At 36.9% G+C, this 18,903-nt stretch overlaps 2 protein-coding genes across 7 annotated transcripts in view; both read left to right on the top strand.

Annotated features, from left to right (window-relative positions):
• The first annotated feature begins 349 nt into the window (after window positions 1-349).
• HIPK3 (homeodomain interacting protein kinase 3) overlaps window positions 350-18,903 on the top strand; it is a 99,926-nt gene continuing 81,372 nt past the window's right edge. For 2 of the 5 annotated variants that reach the window (XM_033119395.1, XM_033119394.1), the window contains exon 1: window positions 350-889. The gene's annotated coding sequence lies outside the window, so the exon portion shown is untranslated. Of the gene's footprint in view, window positions 890-1,367; window positions 1,728-18,903 lie in introns of those variants that run through there. The other 3 variants (XM_033119398.1, XM_033119397.1, XM_033119399.1) reach the window with 2 other exon arrangements.
• LOC117029969 (uncharacterized protein C9orf85 homolog) lies at window positions 1,608-16,756 on the top strand. Of its 2 annotated transcripts, none has more exons than XM_033119400.1 (2): window positions 1,608-1,727; window positions 16,129-16,756. In XM_033119400.1, the coding sequence occupies exons 1-2, from the start codon at window positions 1,725-1,727 to the stop codon at window positions 16,636-16,638; spliced, it is 513 nt and encodes a 170-aa protein (XP_032975291.1). In that variant the 5' UTR covers window positions 1,608-1,724; the 3' UTR covers window positions 16,639-16,756. The 2 variants fall into 2 exon arrangements, with proteins under 2 accessions (XP_032975291.1, XP_032975292.1); XM_033119401.1 differs by lacking the exon at window positions 1,608-1,727 and adding an exon at window positions 12,180-12,199 and having other exon boundaries at window positions 16,129-16,755.

Below are 18,903 nucleotides of genomic sequence, written 5' to 3'. Positions count from 1 at the left end.
GTAAAATCCTTGCTTACGCATTTTCTTCCTTTCTTTGGGTGTTGTGATTTTTAAAAATACATCTGTTTTTGGCAGAGTGGGCCTACAGTGAGGCTCAGAACAGTGGAGAGGGCGCTGACGGATGCTTCTTCTGCGGGAGGGCTGGCGTGAGGGTGCTCGGGGTGGGATCCACGCCGGCCGCCAGGCGGGCTCGAAGCTACAAGGGCGCGGCTGCAGGCGGGCGGGCCCCGGGGAGGGGCTTCGTGGAGACGCCGCGGCCCAAGCCGAGCTGGGCCGCCCGGGCTCGGCGCGCAGCGCGGCCCGGCGGGCGGTGGCGCTGCGGAGGCGGCGGCCGAGGCCGCGGGCGCGGAGGAGGGGCCCGAGACTGGGGCGGCGGGCGGCAGCTGCCTCCGTGACGACTGCCGGCAACGCGGCGACCTGAGCAGACAGAGCCGCGGGCCCCGCCGCCTTCGCCTCTCCAGGCTGTCTTCCTTCCCCTCCTCTCTCGGCAGGGGCGTCAGGAATGGGCCCCGACCGCCGCGGGCCCCGCACCCCGCGCCGCCCGTAGGCCCCACCAGTCGGAGGCTGGCCGGCCGGCCGGCCTCTCACAACTCCTCGCCCCACAGCCAAGCCGTCCCCACCCAAATCCCGGGGAAGAAGATGAGGGAGACGGGCCCGGCGCTCAGCAGTCAGAGCAGCAGCAGCAGCGGTCGGGGGAGGGTGTTTCGCCGTTTCCTCTCAGCCGCCAGGACAAGATGGCAGCGGCCGCGGAGAGGGGCTGAGCCCGGGCTGGGTGGTGCCGCCTGCTGAAGCGCCTGGCTCCCTGTCCCCGGCACGGCCCCGCACCCCACCCCGGACATGCTCAGGGCTGCGGCCGCCCGAAGAGGGGAGAGCGCAGGCCTCTAGGAAGGTAAGGGAGCAGGGCAAGGGGCGCCCCCACCTCGGGGCGGGGGGACTGGCTCCATTCGCGGGGCCTGCGGCGGGGGTAGGGAGTGGGGGGCCAGCCATCCCCTCATCAGGATAGCCGCCGGATCCGACGCCCCCGAAGCGGCTCGCACCCGTCTCGTGTGCCGCACCCCCATCTACATCCTCTGCGCTCTCCAGCTCCGCGGTTCCGCCCGGTCCCCGCCGGCTGGCGGGTCCCGGCGTCTCCCTCGAGGTTGGGGCCATCAGAGGCCCAGGGCCGCCGGACGCGGGGCTGCGGGGCCGCGCGTGGGTTTTGCGCGCGGTGGCGCAGCCTCCGGGAAGCCGCACTTGGGCAGGGCCTCCCCTCGCCGAGGTTGCGCAACGGCTCTTCCCAGCAACCGAAGTTTTGTTTAGTCCCACAGGGTGCCTCTTCCCCAACCGCAGCCCTAGGCCGTCACTAAGGATACCTCTGGTCTCTCATTAAAGGGAACAAACACAAACACGCGCACGCACGCTCACAACTTGAGCGCCCCAGCCGATGGCCGCGTCCCTGGCTTTGGGGCCCAAGTCACCAGCGTCGCCGAGCGGCGGGGTTGGAGGGTGTCAACTCTGGGGACGGGAGTCTGTGTGATTGTTGGGGAGGAGAAATGTGATCTGCCGCTCCGCGTCCCCTGCCGCGGCCCGAGGAAGGCGTGGCGGCCGCGCGACGGGGCTGTTGCCGGGCTTCTCTCGTTACGGTGGCGGCCGCTCGCTTCCCTTCGCGGCGCTGGGAGAACTCGCGGAAGGACTTGGGGAAAGAATGTCTGTTTTCCTGTCGGGAGGGAGTAGACTGTTTTAAAATGGTATGTTGCTCTCCGCGGAGCCTGCTGTTTCCCGGTCTTATTTCTGCTTGAGGAGTTGCGCTGAAGGGTGTGTGTGTGAATTGCCTTGGACCTGTTACAAAGTAGTCATAACATGTTCAGTCCTTGAACCGTGTTTTCACAACCTCTTGCTGCCCTGTTAGAATTTATTTTTCCACCTGTCAGTTCGCTGCTTCTAATTATAAAGAGCTTCTATTAGCAACAGTGAAGTTTTTCGGATTATCGACCAGTTTACAAGGAAATCTCACGGTTAATTCTACTGACAACTTTGATGTCTCTCTGGTACGGGGCCGAAAAGTAAACTGGTAAACCAGCCTGCGCTTCTGCTTCTGTGTGTCTTCTAGTAGTTTGGAGATCGGCTCGCTCTTTTCTGTTTATCCTTCCCCTCCTCCTCCTCCTCTTCCTCCTCCTCCTCCTCCTCCTCCTCCTCCTGTTTCTTCTCCTTCTTGTTCTTCTAATTTTAGGTATTTGCTTGTTATCTGTAGCTTTTGAAGTGGAAGTTCAGTACTTATATTTAAATCATTTCAGTATATTTCAAAGTTTTAATTGCTGGACAGCTTAAAATTTTAAGAGGTTCCCTCTTGGATCAAATTTTTGATGAAAACTTTTGAGCAGGAATGGTGGGTTTTGTTTGTTCCCAACTAAAACATTTTAATCCTTCATTCTCGTTTTAATTTTTCAGAAGCTGGGCAAGCCTCACCGTTTGTTTGATAAGTCTAGATTCCGCTTATGTTTGCAAGTGCAGTGCTAATTTTATACAATGAGCCACGATAAGGTTTTGATGGGTCATGATTAAACTTAGTATTTAAGTAAACAAAATGTGACTGATCTTTTTAAAAAAATAATTTTTGTAGTTTTAATACTTTATGCCTTCATGCCACTTAACAGTAATTGAAATATAACCGAATAAAGTTCTTTACTTTTAAAGCAACAAGATGTTTCTTGGTATATTTATGGGTACATTCATAAAGTGTAGGTAACTCTTATGAAATACAATGCTTAACTTCTTTGAGGTTTTTTTTCTTTTTGAAACTTAACTTGTTTTTAATTTGTCTTAAGGTAGAGGTGTGTTGAAATATTTGACATTTTGGACATTTAATTTTTTTGATGTTATGAGAAAATTGAATAACAACTTGTTCCCTTTTTTCCCCCCTACTTTAGGGGAAATATTTTCTATAAAAAAAATTCTTTGATTAGAACTATGTTTTAAAAAGGTAATACGAGCTTGAAATGTAGAACAGAACGAACCATTAAATGTTTCAAATTTATATTTGGACATTGCTGACTACAGTAGCTAAACATACGTATTAGGCAAGCAGATCATAACATGGTGAGCCAGTCGTAGTTTATTGTCATAATACCTTTTCCGTAGAACTAGTCATTATCTTGCTTGTAAACCACTCATTGGCTTCTGGGCATGGAGTTTTAGAGTCACATAAAAGTGGATGGTTTTTATGAGATAATTCTTGTAAACATGCTTGAAAAGAAGCTTCAGATCATACTATTTTAATTTTTTGGGTGCTCTGTCATGGGATACCATAAACTAATAAGGTGCTAATCACACAGGTAGGTTGCTATAGTTAGTATGGCAGGGCATATAAGTATTTGTTTAACGCAAGGTCTTGAAAGTCTTTTTTTCCCCTCTTGCAACTTAAAATAGCAACAGCTGTCAAATGAACTTTCTTATTGAGCTTTTATTTTTAATATTTGATACATGAACAATGGTCTATATATGGAAGGGACTAAGGGAAAATGTAAATTTCAGAATGCTGAAATACTCTTTCCCAAACCTGTTTCCCATCCGTTGAATGGAATATTTGTTTTCTTGTTATTTTCTATTTTGAATGTTAGAATGGCTTATTCTGGTAACCTTTGAAGTTAACTTTATTTTGTTAGGTAAGAGGAGTTAACTTTCTTAATTTGGTGTTCTCATTGCAGCAGTTCACCAAGGGTGATGATATGGGCAGGTTAGAATTGCATTATTGTTGGTTAATTCAAAGGCATAAAAAAATGTAGTTTCCATTGCAACTTTACATTTGAGTTAGGAGATGAAAGGATGTCATGGCAATATTATATTTAAGAGTGTTTTAAGGAATTTTGAAATTCTCCATATTTAAAATACCCCTCCAGAGTTATTCTTGCCTCTTAACTAGTAGAGGACACAAAATAACTTGCTATATGATTACATTGTTGCTGCCAAAAGAAATGTTCATGTAAACTTTCTGGGTTTGCAGCTTTCCTAATTTCCTAGTGTGTGAAGTTGAGACTTCAATGTGGTACGTTTAACTTGGAAGTTACTTCTAGACAAACTGCTAGAACTTTGTTAAAATGGAGGAATGTATCAGTGTATTTTATTGGTTTTTAAAAGTTGCGTCTCTTGCCCCACACAACTTTCTGAAAGCTTGGCCATGTTACACCCCTTCCTGTATTATACAAAAGTAAGCCTAAAGAAAGTTTTAAATGTCCTCACTGGTTCTGGATCCAGCTGCTTAAAAAATACATCTTAACCTAGTACCTTTAAGCACTTAACAGAAGTTGAGTAGGGATCTATATTTGGAGTAGAAGTTTTGACTCTGGAGGTTTTTAGGATAGAGCGTTTATGTGGTTGACTTAAGGAACTATTACACAGTCCACTTCTCTTTTGGCTTGGTATAATTAAGAGTAGTATGGGGGGAAATACCTTAATATTAGTGTGCTGCTTCTGTAGCTTTGTCATAGCTGTTGTTTTGGCCTTATCTTAATCACTGTTCAAGGACCAAGCTAGAATAGACATGGAGGATGTATGTTATACATTTTACCTAAATGTCAAATTAGACCTTGACCTATTTAGCAGTTAAGGCTGTTCTCCTTCCTTGATACTTGAACCATAGGCACTGCACAAAGGCAACATTTGCCTTAATTGTGAGGCGCACCACTGTTATGCTAAGGACCTACAGCCTCTGTTCTTAATACTTGTATGAAAATTAAAATACAATCATAATACTTGTATGAATATTGAAAAATGCTGTGTTTTAAGGGTGGTGTTTGTGGTTTGAGACAGTTAAGTTGTTAAACTGTTGTACTTTGTCTTTTGTATTTATTAATAATAGTTAATGTGCAATCAGTACTTTAGAAAACTGTCTTTTTCCAGCAGAAAGGCTTTGACATGAAACAAACCAAGGACTTTTTTTTTTACCTTAAATGTATTACTTTGACCCAAAAGATTTCTCTAATTTTCTAAAAGAGAGATTTTTTTCTTCTGTGGGAGATAGATTGGATTGGGAGGGAAGGTGGGGGGGCAGGTAAGGTAGAGGAAGCTGGGCCATAGTGGAGGGAAGAGATTGGTTTAGATTTGGGAGGCTTAGAAATCTGTTTTAATGTAAATGTTGAAGTTGTTAGAGACCAGAGTTTACTTAGTTATAAAGCCAATTAAATATTGTGCTAGCTTGGGGGAAAGATTAAGAATATGCTGTGACACCTGCTAAATGATCAGTCTTGTGAAATATCTGTTGATAATCCTTGACCAGTTTTTAAAATTCCTTTCCCTACCGGCTTGTCTCCCTTTCTCTTTGTGCCTTTTGTTTTTAATTCTAAAAGCCTTTTTTCCTTAATGTAGAATTTAGGAAAGATAAACTTTCTATCTAATTAAAAAAAAAATCTTAAGTTACAGGCCTAACTTGAAATCAGAAGTGTGAAGAGCATACAACATTATTGCTACTAAAATGAGTTTTATAGGAATACTTTTTTCGGTTTTTGGAGATCCTTAATAATAAAACTAAGGTGAACTTAATAAATGAATCTAGATTTTTCAAGAATTAAAACCCAGACTTCTCTGGTATCAGAGAAGTCAAACAGTCCATTTTTACCTTCTGAGAGATAGATCTCTTTTTTTTAAAGATTAGATATCAATATACACTTTTTATGCCGCATTTTCTTTGCTGCTTTGTCATTTTTCTTTTTAAACAAAAAGATTATACCTAAGAAGAAGTAGAGATTTAGAGAAAAAGAATAAAGGAAAATGTAGTACTTGCTCCTTTGAGCTGTACTTTTCCTTAGATAAGGACCTAAATTGTGAAAGACTGATCCTTTAGTATAACTTGGTCATATTGAAAATAAAGGATTGATGGGGTAGTTAGGTAAATTCTTTTTTATTTTGCATAATCGACAATGAACATTTTTTCTGATTGGGAAAAATTTAGATTTGATAAATATTGAAATAATCAGATGAGCAGAATATTAGTCACTCCCCCTTTAAAGTTTTGTAGCCATTTCTTATAGATTATGTTTGATTACATATGGCTCACCAAGAAAATTGTCTTTAAGATTTGATAGAAAATACGAAACTTGGTTGTATTTAATTATTCCAGTTTGGAAATTTTAAAAAGTATTTGATTTACTAAAACATTTATATTAACTTCAAATTCATCAATTTCCCCTCATATAGCTGCATATTATTCATAAATTAAGCAACATATTTTATAGTTTAAAAAAATAAGATAGTAAACTTTGAAATATTTGCGGAAAATAACTTGCTTAGAAAATGTTTTCTACCCTATAAGCAGTTATTTAAAGGCCTAAAAACTCCATCTGCATATATTTTGACTGTGTTATCTGTTTAATAATACAACAAGAGTCTTGTAGGTTTGGTAAACTATACGACTTTAGATATATAATGCTACAGTCTTAAATAGTTAATAAGTTAGATAGAGTTGATAACATATTGAAAATTGAACCTGACTTTCTAGAGACACATCTTCTTATGTATAATTAAATTAATACATCTGAGGGGTTAAATATGTAATTTATTAAAACTTCTATTGACATTACATAGGGTATAGTGACAAAGTCACAAAGAAAATTACAGGTATGTGCTATGTGGCCTATAGCTATGATGCTATGCGTCATTATATTCTTACAATAACAAACAAAAAACATGTTTGGGAAAGCTTAAAATCAGTTTCAGTGGAGATGACACAGGTATCTGCAGTGTATTAATTGTAGTTTTTTAGTTAGATAAGAATAGTATTGGGTTCAAAATACTAGATTTTTAATCTGTTTATCATGCTTTAAGTACTTTTTTGTAGCTGGATCACAGACTGACCACAATAATGAAATTTTATGGTAGGTAAAACCATGATAAAATATTTGTATGAAAACTATTTTATCTATTACATATTTGAGTGTCTACTAAGTGCAAGGTGCTATGAATGAAGAAAGAGGTAAGACCTGGTCCCTGCTTTGAACAAGTAGTAGGTGAAAATACCTAAGTACTCTAAATTTTTTTTTTAAACTTTTAAAATTTATTTTAAGTGTGTTTTTCCAGGACCCATCTACATTATAATTATTTAAATATAATACACTCAAGTTTCTTAAGACTGTTCATTTCATTTTTTGAATATGAGATATTTAAGTGATATTAAAGTGTCAGGAATAGATCAGGTTCTTAAAGTTGCATGTTAACATTCCCTGCTCTCTTACCACAAAGCCAAAAAAAAAAATCATTAAAAATATGAACAATTCTATGAATTTTATTTTAGTTAAAAGTCTTTCCATCAAGTGTAACCAGTTTAATAGTCTAATGGCCTTATAAAGACATGCTTGGGGGTGGCCAATTAGCTCAGTTGGTTAGAGTGTGGTGCTAACACCAAGGTTGCCAGTTCGATCCCCGCGTGGGCCACTGTGAGCTGCGCCCTCCTTAAAAAAAAAAACAACAAAAATGTTAAGGGAAACGTCATATTTCTCATATATGGTTAATCAGTTCTCTTCCTCTCTCATGGTTTTCCTTCTGGACATGCACAATTCTTGCATTGCCTGAGAAAATTCTAATAGGTTTTACTTACTAATATATTATTACCTTTCTTCTAATTTGGGATGCAGAGCTCTCCAAACCTCATTCATATGCCAACCTGTGGAAAAGAAGATAGAAGAGGAAAATAGGGTATAGAATTCAGTTTAAAGGTGCTTTTAAGAATATTGAATTCAGTTTAAAGGTGCTTTTAAGAATATTGAAATTGCTAGCTGTAACTTATTCGAACTCAGCAGTGATATTATTTGTATATTTGATTTATGTATATCAAAAGTATACTTAGCGTTGGGTTTTTACAGCAGAGTCATGCAAAGGGCAAGTATTATATTGCCTTACCCCTATTATAATTGTATATGATATATTCTTAATGAAATTTGACAATGTGATGTTTTATACATGTGTTTTAAAATTGAATTCTGTATGGAGACTTACATAGGGTGTTAGAGATTATAACATAATTGGTTTGCCAATAGCTTTGGAGTAGAAACTAGTTGATTTGCCTTGTGAGTTGTCCTGTTTAAGCCTAGTAGGGCATTTCTGAAAGTGTTTCTAGTGACTACTCTGTAACTTGTAAAATCTGTTTAAAGTAGGTCAAATGTGAAGGTATATCAATCTTGAAACTGTTTTCCTATAATCTGATTGGAAGAAAATGAAATACCTCGATTTATATATAACCTATTAGAAGGTGACTTAATATATTACATTTTAGGGAGAGATTACATTTAGAAATATAAAATAATATCTGAACTGTTTCTTCGGGTCAGAAACCATGTCTTAAAAGTTTTTAATATTCCCTGAAGTACCTAATAGACACTGGGGAATCAAATTTATTACTATAATAAAAATAATCAAGTACAAGCATGCTGTACTCTACCTATATCCTGCAGTCCTTTGTTGAGCAGCTTGACAGGTACCTGACCCGAGCACTTGTGAATGTGACGTTTGACTTCTCGGAACCTACTCCACTCCTCACCTCTTTTACTTCTAGCAGACGAGTCTGTTTCCCATAGGGACGTCAACAGGCATGAACTTCCTCCGGATTTCCGAGCGTCTACCTCTGAACATAACTTCTACCTGTGCGCACTGTTTTCACTAGTCTCTCCAGGAAAGAACTTCTCCTTCCCTCCAGGATTTACCCCTGCTTTCTGTTGTGGATGTCATCCTGAATTGTGTTTTTCAGCATCTTAGCCTGTCCTATAACTTCAAGTTCTCCTTTCCTCTTGGCCATTTTTTCCTTCAGCCTTTTAAAACGATCAGGTCTCTGGGCTCTTAAACAGCCATCTTTTAATTGTGCCTCCTCAAGTTTATGGACCTATCTTCCCTTTTGTGTTTCTTCCAAATGTCTTAATGTGTACTGTAGCCTCTATTTGAATTTCTTCTATTCACTTCTTAGCCCTTAGAAGTATTACTACCCTGTCCATGCCACTCTAATGAAATTACTCCTAAGCTCTCCAGTAGTTTCCTTTTATTCATATTTTATGTATTTCTCCAGATGATTGCATCCATAGCATACCCTACTCAATTCTGAGCTTTCAGCCTAAATTTGAACTGTCTGTTGATCTCATTATTTTCCCCCCATAGGTAGTTCAAACTAAATTGATGATCTTATTTCCAAATTTGTTGCCTTTTCTATATTTGCTCTTTGCTGTCCTCTCTCATTTCTATTGCTGTTTATGTTTGAAACTGTAAATCTTAAGGTTTTTTTTTTTTTTTACAATAGGTGCATTTAAAAAGGCAGCTTATAGTGATAATTTTTAGTCTTTCAATTTGATAGATTTCTGTGAATAACATTTAAGTTAACATTGTTATAAATAACTGCTTTGGCATATTCATTATGTGTAATTAATATGCAGTCACTACTTTTACATCTATATATTCTGTCTAGCTTATGCAGTTGCCTGAAAATGACATGAGGTCAGTTTTGGCCAATAAATTTGTAGTTATTACTTGAGAATAAATTTCTCATTCAGTAAACTAAAACTATTTTGTGGTCATTTCAGTCAAATGATTTAGTGGATTTTTCTTTATTTCATGGGATCAGTAGTTAGTCTTAATTTTGAAGTTAAAATGTGTTAGCCATTACTCACTTATGCACCTTCAAAACGAATTAAACTTAAATCAGTTAATTTTTTATATGTTGATGGCATTAAAAAAATCTTCAGCCAGATAAATAGGAATTAAAGTTTTTCTTATTATAATTTTGCTATATATAATTTTATAGAATCATGTATGGCGGTGTGACTTTTACACTAATGTAAAAAGTTTTTTTTCAGTGTTTCTATGGGGCTTGTAGTAGAAAAAAGATTTATGACCTTTGCTAAGTCCATATAAATTGGCAGTTTTGGTTTACAGCAACCCGACAGTGTGTCACTTTAAAAAGGTAAGGATTAGAGGTAGTCAAACAGAAGCAATTCTAGTATATTTCTAAGGATTCAGTGTCTTTTCTTTGAGAGTACTCTTTTGAGAAGCTGCTTGTTTTCTCCTTCTTTGGGTCTTTATGAATTACATTTTTCTTTAGTTTTTTTTTTTTCAGGCTTTCTTAAGGAAACAGATTTCTCTGTCCTGACCCCTTCCTTGAATTTGTCATGAGAATAAGAAAGAGATCTTTATTTTTTCTTAACATAGTGTCTTTTCTGTTCCTTCTATTGTTTTTGACTTGATACCTACTATAGAGTTTCCCGAAGCACAGGATTTCCTTAAGGCATATGAACGAAGTCCATGAGATTATGACAGTTAGGATTTGAAACTTACAAAATAGAATGTTGTCTACATGGGAAGGTTTTTGAAGGTACTTCACTAAATTCCTAAAATAAAGCATTTATATAAAGTGCCTTATCTGGCATTAAAATATGAATAGCCAATATACTTGTAGGGGAAAAAAACCACTTTGTTGAGTTTCGCAGTATAGCTCACATCAGGACCATATATAGGATCTTAATAGAATTTGAAAAGAACAAGTAGTTCTCTTTTTTGTTCCAGTTTATTTTTTCAAAACTTAAATGGCTTTCATAATATTTTTCAAAACTAAAAGTAATCAAGCCTTTGCAACTGTGAATATTTGTCTTCTCCTCTCTTAACAAATGCAAAACTTATTTGTAGGAGGGGGCAGTTATTTGTGTGGGGGGCAGCTACTGTTCTCAAGTCACTGGTGTTTAGACTTTTAATTCTTACAGTATATGTTACTCTGGAGTGGTAGTCTTCTTTCAGCTAGGAATATAGAATGTTGTACTTTTGGAAATACAAAATGAAAATCTTGAAGTTGTTTACTTAGGATAGCCCATAATTTTGAAAAGTTTTGTAGAATTTGACCTTTGATTATGTAAATGTTCATTTAGAACTTTGAATCGTTATCTCTTACAAAAATCTTGTTGGCAGAATATTTTCCTTTATATTGCTTTGTCAGCAATGAACATTTGATCCATTATTAATCTAGGATTAAATTCTCTCTCTTTTTTTTATACTCAGTGTGGACATTTTATTGTATGTCTAGCTTGCGGTTCCTTCCTTTTCCTTATACCAGTTAAGAAACAGCTTAAGAAAGGCTTAGTTTATAGAATTTATTATGAAATTAGTTTTTCATTTATACACTGTAATTTCATTGTGCATGAAGTCCAAAACTATAGGTTACAAATGTAGATGACTTTTGACAATAAATGACATATTTTTAATACAATGTAATTTTGCATAGTAAAAACTATTCTGTTTTTTTGCCATTAAATGTTGTTTAAGAAATTTTTCTACACTTAAGTAAAAACACTGTTAACTAATGTATCGATACTTAGGATTGAACTCTCTTAGTTGTTTCACAGGTAGATTAGGTTAGGGGGTGTTCTGGTAAGGATCGTTTGACCTTTGACCTTTGGCTTCTTCATCTTTAATATTTTATACTTACGAGGTGTGTTAAAAAATACAGTGATTGTTTACTTTTAAAAGTTTTATTACAGTAAAAGACACATTGCCATTAATCCCCCTCAAAATACGACTCCTCACTTGAAACACGCTTATTTTGCCGTTCTTGCCAGTTTCTGAAGCAGTTCTAGAAGACCTCTTTTGTGAATGTGTTTAGTTGCACTGTCATGGCTGCCTCAATGTCCTGAATCATTTTGACTTTGGGAAAGAACCAGAAGTCGCACAGTGCCAGATCTGGTGAATAAGGTGGATAAGGACACACCGTAATGTTTTTATTTGACAGAAATTGCCGTACCAGAAGCGATGTGTGACACAGAGCCTTTCCCATAGTGATCACAAAATACAGTGAATGCTGCTGCCGAGTGCCATCCAACGGGAAGGCAGGGATCTTCAATATGGGAAGTGGTGCGTGGAACCTTAGTAACAGTATGTGACAAGTTTCAACTTGTTCGGTGTAGTCAGTCAGATGTGATCTATGGTTGAGAGATGGTGTGTTTAAAGTGTGCTGTAAATCATCTTCCATCATGACAACGCTTCGTGTCACACATCCCTTTTGGTATATGGCAATTTCTATCCAATAAAAACATTACAGTGTGTCCTCATCCACCTTATTCACCAGATCTGGCACTGTTCGACTTCTGGCTCTTTCCCAAAGTCAGAATGATTCAGGACATGGAGCAGCTATGACAGTGCAACTAGAGATACTCACAAAAGAGGACTTTCAGAACTGCTTCAGAAAGTGGCAAGAATGATGGGATAAGTATGTATAATCTATCTATATATATGTATAATATATATTTTCTTTCTTTGTTTTTCAAAGTGAAAGTAGTTTATTGAGTAAAGATCTGCTCCATAAGCATCTACTCCATAGGCAGGGTAGAAGTTGCCTCTGAGTGAGAGACAACGTCATTTGGCTTTCTATTAAGGGACTTATTCATAATCCAAAGTTACAAAACTATTTACTGTTTTTTTTTTGGTTTATCATAGCATCCTATTTTATTTGAATATCTTCAAAGCAGTCATGCTCATGCTTCCCGCCTCCCCATTTACTTCTCTAACAATTCTTTGGTAAATATTGGTATTCATAGATACTGTATGATGGATTTAAATACAATTTTCTTTTGTACTTAAGTTTTATAAACTACATTTTAATTGTTAAGCTTAAAGTATACTTCAAGGAAGAGTGATTCAGGTGAGCTTTTTATTTTTAGTCAACTTTTTTGTCAGTAGTTTCATTTCTGAGTTTTGATTTTATATAGCTTTAAAAAAATCTAGAGAATTACATGCTTTAGTAAGAATAATCCTTAAGTACTGTTTTTAATTAACTCTTTTCTAGCCTTTCTAAAATAAAGATTTGTATTGGCAGGGTGATTTCTAGCAGCTTTGAAATGCCCAACAGATCATTTTCTGTTCCAAAAGTTGGGTTGTTTTGCTAAGTCAGATGAAGCTTGTTATTTAACATGCTGATTTGTGTTATAGTCAACACATTCCCTAGATGCTTTGTTCTCAATACTGCTGGAAAATACCCAACACTTTAGTGTTTTCAAATAAATGTTTTGAAGGCACTTCAGACAGGTTTATTATATGATTTTTTACAATATGTGGTGGTTTATTTATGTGAATATGTTTCTTATGTGAAATGTTTTAGTGTAAGTAATTTCCTGGGTAGAATACTGGCAAAACAATCTGTTAATGATACAAGTATTTAAAATATTGAGATTTAAATGGAAAGTGAAGAGTTAAATTCATTCACTAGTCACATAAAAAACTTATTTCCTAGTGTATCCTATATTTTAGTTTTAAGAAGTTATGCTATTTTGTCTTTTCCAAGTATGCACTTAAATTATAAAGTAATTGAGAAATAAAAGTTTGACTTGAAATTTCTTTAATTGTCTGAATATTGCTAGTTATGTAGTTCCACTTTCTAATTCCCTTAGTAGAGCCTTGTATAGACTAGTACTAGGGTTCTCTGTCTTTTCAAGAATAAAAAGGCCTTTTTTATTGTCCAATTTATTGGACCACATAGTGAAATTCTACATTTAGTCTCTACTGATTAAAGAAATTACATAATGACCAAATGCTCCAAAAACTGCTATGAATTAAATAGCACTTTTAAATGAAAAAGATTTTCTTTCTAGACATAGACTTTTTTATTAATGGTGATCCCAGGGACTCATTGTATACCTGGTAAATCTAGATTTTAGGTGATCTGGGCCATGCCTAAGTTATTCAACAGTTCATTCCCAAATGTGTAACCCTTGAAGAGCAGCCTTGTGCAAGAAAAACACTGTTTTATATCTGTCACTCATATTCTTTTTTTCTGTTTAACTTATCACTTGACAAATTCAGACCTACAGAAAAGTTACAAAAAATAGTACAAAGAATTTCTGTATATCTCACTCAGATTTTTCAAATGTTAACATTTTACCCCATTTACATTTATCTTTTCTCTCTATGTCTGTATTTTTTTCCTAAACTTTTTGAGAGTAAGTTGCAGACATGTCTCTTTACCCCTAATTTTTTTCCTAAATGTTTTTTTTTTTTTTTTAAGATTTTATTGGGGAAGGGGAACAGGACCTTTATTGGGGAACAGTGTGTACTTCCAGGACTTTTTTCAAGTAAAGTTGTTGTCCTTTCAGTCTTAGTTGTGGAGGGCGCAGCTCAGCTCCAGGTCCAGTTGCCGTTTTTTAGTTGCCGTTTTCTAGTTGCAGGGGGTGCAGCCCACCATCCCTTGCGGGAGTTGAGGAATCGAATTGGCAACCTTGTGGTTGAGAGCCCACTGGCCCGTGTGGGAATCGAACTGGCAGCCTTCGGAGTTAGGAGCATGGAGCTCTAACCGCCTGAGCCACCGGGCCGGCCCTTTCCTAAATGTTTTTATGTCTCTTTAGTTTCCTGTAATCTGAAAAGTTTCTCAGTCTTTGTGTTGTTTCTTGTTACTGACATTTTGATGAATACTACCAGGTTTTTTTTTCCTTTTTTTGGTAAAATGGCCCTCAATTTGGACTTGTTTGTTTTCTTGTGCTTAGGAATATTACAGTGAAGTGTATTCATTCCTGTTAGTAAGTACATCACACCAAGAGGCATGTTATGTTGGTATATCTTATTACTAGTGAATTTTAACGATCACTTGGTTAAGGTGGCATCTGCTTGCTTCTTCCTTTTGATTAATCTGTCTTGTGGGGATGTGCTTTGCAGTTGTGTAAATGTCAAGAACTATGAAGGGTCTTGCAAGCTAACAAATTAGCCATGGATGCTGGCTGAAGATAGGAGACTCTTGGGTCAGAGATAAAGGACTTTCTTACTCATAGTGACAGCAGTAGTCAATGTGTCAGTAGTTGCCCTGGTTCCCCAGCTCAGTTCCCATAGGGGCATGTGAACAGGGCCAGGTGACTCCTGCACAAAAGGAGTTACATTAGAGGAGAGGAACCCAGGCTTAAGAAACTCGAATCTTTTATAAGAGGCAGTAAACTTGCCTGACATTTGCCCAAGAGGGAATCATTATCTTTAATTGTATTGGACCTTAAACAACTTGCCCTTTGCTCAGGACGAAGTCACTATTTCTACCTTCTAAGGCTGTTCAATATACAGATATCCTTGAGAAGAGATTCCAGAACAAAGGCCGTCAGTGTCCCTGCTTGCAAGACATGGAGAAATGTGGAAGACCCATGGTGAATTGTATCCCAACAATAATATCCTGTTATTCAGACTGTCACCCACTAGTTTTTGCATCCACTGATAATTCTTGTTTGAATCAGTTGTTATGATTTTTGCCAAATGGTGAATTTTTAATTCTGTTATCCCTTGACATTTATTACTTGTTTTTTTCTCCTCTTTCCTGACCTGTTTCCCAGGTCCCTCACTCCTGCCTGCTGGGATAACTTCCCAACTAAACTCCCTGTATACAAGGCTTTCTTTAAGGGTCTACGTTTAAGGGAACTCGGACTAAGTCACAAGGTTCCGCAAACTCAGCATGTCTAAAACTGAGTTCCATTTTTCCTCTAAATTCTCCGTTTTTGTTTTTTTTAAAAAATATTTTGTTATTTGGTGATCAGTTTTTCAAGCCAGAAACGTGGTTGTGTCAATTCCTTCCTTTCTTCATTCCTCACCAAGTTCTGTAGTTCTTCCTTCTAACTGCCTATTGGTAATCAGTACTTTCAGCTTCATTTCCTTAGTATGCTTTTGCTCAGGCTCTGACCAGCTATTTGGACTATTACAGTCGTCTTTCAATGGTTTTTTCCATTATTGTTCCTTTTCAGTTTATCCTTCGTAAATTTACCTGAGTAATCTTTTAAAAATGCAAATATGATCATATTGATTTTCTATTTAAAACCCTTCAGAGGCACCCCATCACCTATAACTAACCCCTTAGCATGGAAGACAAGGTTCTTCACGATGTGTGTTCTTTTTTTTTTTAGGTTGTCTTTCTCCTCAAGGATCATGTTTTTTTGCTACAGGTAGCTGCCTCCTCCACTGGCAAGTTAGGTTCTAGTGTGGAGATTGGCAAATTTTCTTAAAGGGCGAGATGGGAAATATTTTAGGCTTTGCAAGCCACATGTGGTCTCTGTTGCATACTATTTTTTTGTTTTTTAAAACCTTTAAAAATGTAAAAAACCGGGGTCAGTGACAGAGGCGTCAGCTCCGTGAGGTAATTCCTTGCCTTTTGGTCTTTTTTCATCTTCCTTGTTTCAGCGCGTGTTGATTGTGGTTTCGGTGATGAGCTCGCAGAAAGACAACGTGGCTCGTTCCAGGCCTCAGAGGCACCAGAATACGTTTAGTTTCAAAAATGACAAGTTTGATAAGAGTGTTCAGACCAAGAAAATTAATGCAAAACTTCATGATGGAGTATGTCAGCGCTGTAAAGAAGTTCTTGAATGGCGTGTAAAGTACAGCAAGTACAAACCATTATCAAAGCCTAAAAAATGTGTTAAATGTTTACAAAAGACGGTGAAGGATTCTTATCACATAATGTGTAGACCATGTGCCTGTGAACTTGAAGTCTGTGCAAAGTGTGGAAAGAAAGAAGACATTGTTACACTGTTTAATAAAGAACCAGAAAAGACAGAAAATACTGAAAATAATGTACGTTCCAAGTACAGAAGAAGCTGCAGCAAAAATGAAGAAAAAAGTGATGAAGATTTAGATTTTGATATTGATTTAGATGACTCAGAAGATGACAATCAAACTAGTGAACATAACTGAATCAGAGTTTGAAAATATGAAATTCTTCACAACTTTTGACTGTTACAGTCATACTTTCACAAAATATTACTGTGAAATCCTAGTGAGGAAATCGGAAAAACCTATAAAAAATGGCAGCATTTATACATGGACAATATAAATTGTGTATATTTGAATAATTATAAAACTTTCATCTAGAGTTTTCTTATAATAATTTCTTAAGTAGCGTACTCTAACATACCTGCCCAAATGAGCATTGAGTTATGTTGCCGTTCATGGGAATTATTTAGAAAAATACACAAAGTAAACAAGATTCAGTATGATGGTTGTGTAAGAACTATCTCATGGAAAAATCAGACAACATTATTATATAAGTAGCCTCAAAAGTTGGTATTCATTATGTACCTTTTGATAAATTGATCTCAAGTAAATGGCCTACGTAATAAGAGCTCCTTTCTTTTGTTTGGTTGTTATAAATCAAAAAATTTATTTCTAAAATAATAATGTTTAACAAATATATAGCAATTTTTCTTTGAAAGTATTTTTATATACCTCATCATATTTTTTATCATTTCTTTTGTGAAATATACATATGGTAAAATGCATAAAATATGTATGTATAGTTTAATAAATAATTATAAAGATGTCATACATATCTATCACCCAGATGAAGAAACTGAAACTACTCCTAAACAGTATAAATTAGCTTTGTTTGATTTTTTTTTTCTATTTTGAAAATCTTAAACATGAAGAAAAATAGCAAAATAGTACAATGAACTTCTGTACTCCTCACCTAGATTCATATTTAACATTTTGCCATGTTTTCTTTGTATCTGAATGTATGTTTTGTATCTGTATATGGACATGGATGTATATTTTATTTGCTGAACCATTTGAAAATAAGTGGCAGGCATTGATTTTAAACTTTTTATGAACAAATTTATACTATCCACATTAATTTGTATCTCTTTATTTCATTATTATGAAATTTGTGAAATTGATCCATGTTGTTGCAAGAGCTCTGATTTGTCCATTTTACATGACTGTGTTTTAATCCATTGTATATGCATACCACAATTTATACTCTCTAATATTGAGGAACATTTGAGTTATCTTAATTTTTTTCTATTAAAAACAGTACTTCCGTGAAAAAAAAAAATGTAAAAACCGTTCTTAGCTGTGGGCCATACAATAATAGTCTGCGTCAGATTTGGCCAACCATAATTTGTGGGCCCCTGTTCTAGCCAAATAAAGCTAGTATGTCATATTTTTCATTAGTCTCTTTCCTTATGCATGCTCTTGGTTTGTACTGCATGGAATATTCTCTTCTGTATAGCAGACTTCTTCCCACCATCCTTCCAAATTTAGCTTATAGGTTAACTTCTTACTGAATCCTTTTGTGCTCCTTCAGGACATACATTAATCGTCCCCTTTTCCTTGCTACCTGCATGCCTTGCACATCCATTGTTACTGCTGCCCTCATTAGTGATGCAGTTATCTATGTTTGCCTCTTGCTAGAAGGAGCTCATTGATGAAAAAACATGTTTATTGCTAAATTCTCCTGCTCCTAAATGTCTTTACTTGATTTGAATTAATAGAAAATTTTTAAAAATTGAAAGAAAAATGAAATGGAATGCGGCTGCTTGAATATTAATAAAATATATCTAAAATGGTAATATTTTTCTAAATTTTAAAAATACAGTTAAAGAGTTTGTATCATTCTCTGCTAGATATTTTTTCACTTTTCATTTAAAATATAATGTAAATTTAGGCTATGAAAATACAGAATAATTCTGTGACCTGCTATCCTGGGTGCTAAATAACAGTTCACATAGTTGAAGTCTCTCCTTTTCCCTTTCTTCCCAGAAATTTTTATCGTTTCCATGCATGTTTTTATACTTGTGCTACATACCGAATATATCTAAAAGCACAGGATAGGTTTGTCTGCTGTTAACTTTATAATAAAGGATACATTCTCTTTTGCAACTTGTTTTTTGTTCTGCGTTGTTTTGAGATTTATTCATGTTGATATGTGTAATTTCAGTTAATTCATTTTTCTGCACATCATTAATTCTAACATGCACAGTTTTCCCCACATTTTAACATCTTTGAAATTGTGATACATCTTAAAATCAGTAATGTCTTACCTTTACTATTGGTGTTTTTGGTACATAAATAAATATATGATTCTGATATAAACCACAGTTGTATTATGTATTGTATGAAAAAGCCGCACTTCATTTATTCCTTTTCTGACAATTGTTACCGTCTTTTGCTGTGTATAAT

Source organism: Rhinolophus ferrumequinum, chromosome 11, assembly GCF_004115265.2.
Source record: "Rhinolophus ferrumequinum isolate MPI-CBG mRhiFer1 chromosome 11, mRhiFer1_v1.p, whole genome shotgun sequence".
NCBI classification, from domain to species: Eukaryota; Metazoa; Chordata; class Mammalia; order Chiroptera; family Rhinolophidae; genus Rhinolophus; species Rhinolophus ferrumequinum.
This window is presented reverse-complemented; position numbering and strand designations above follow the sequence as displayed.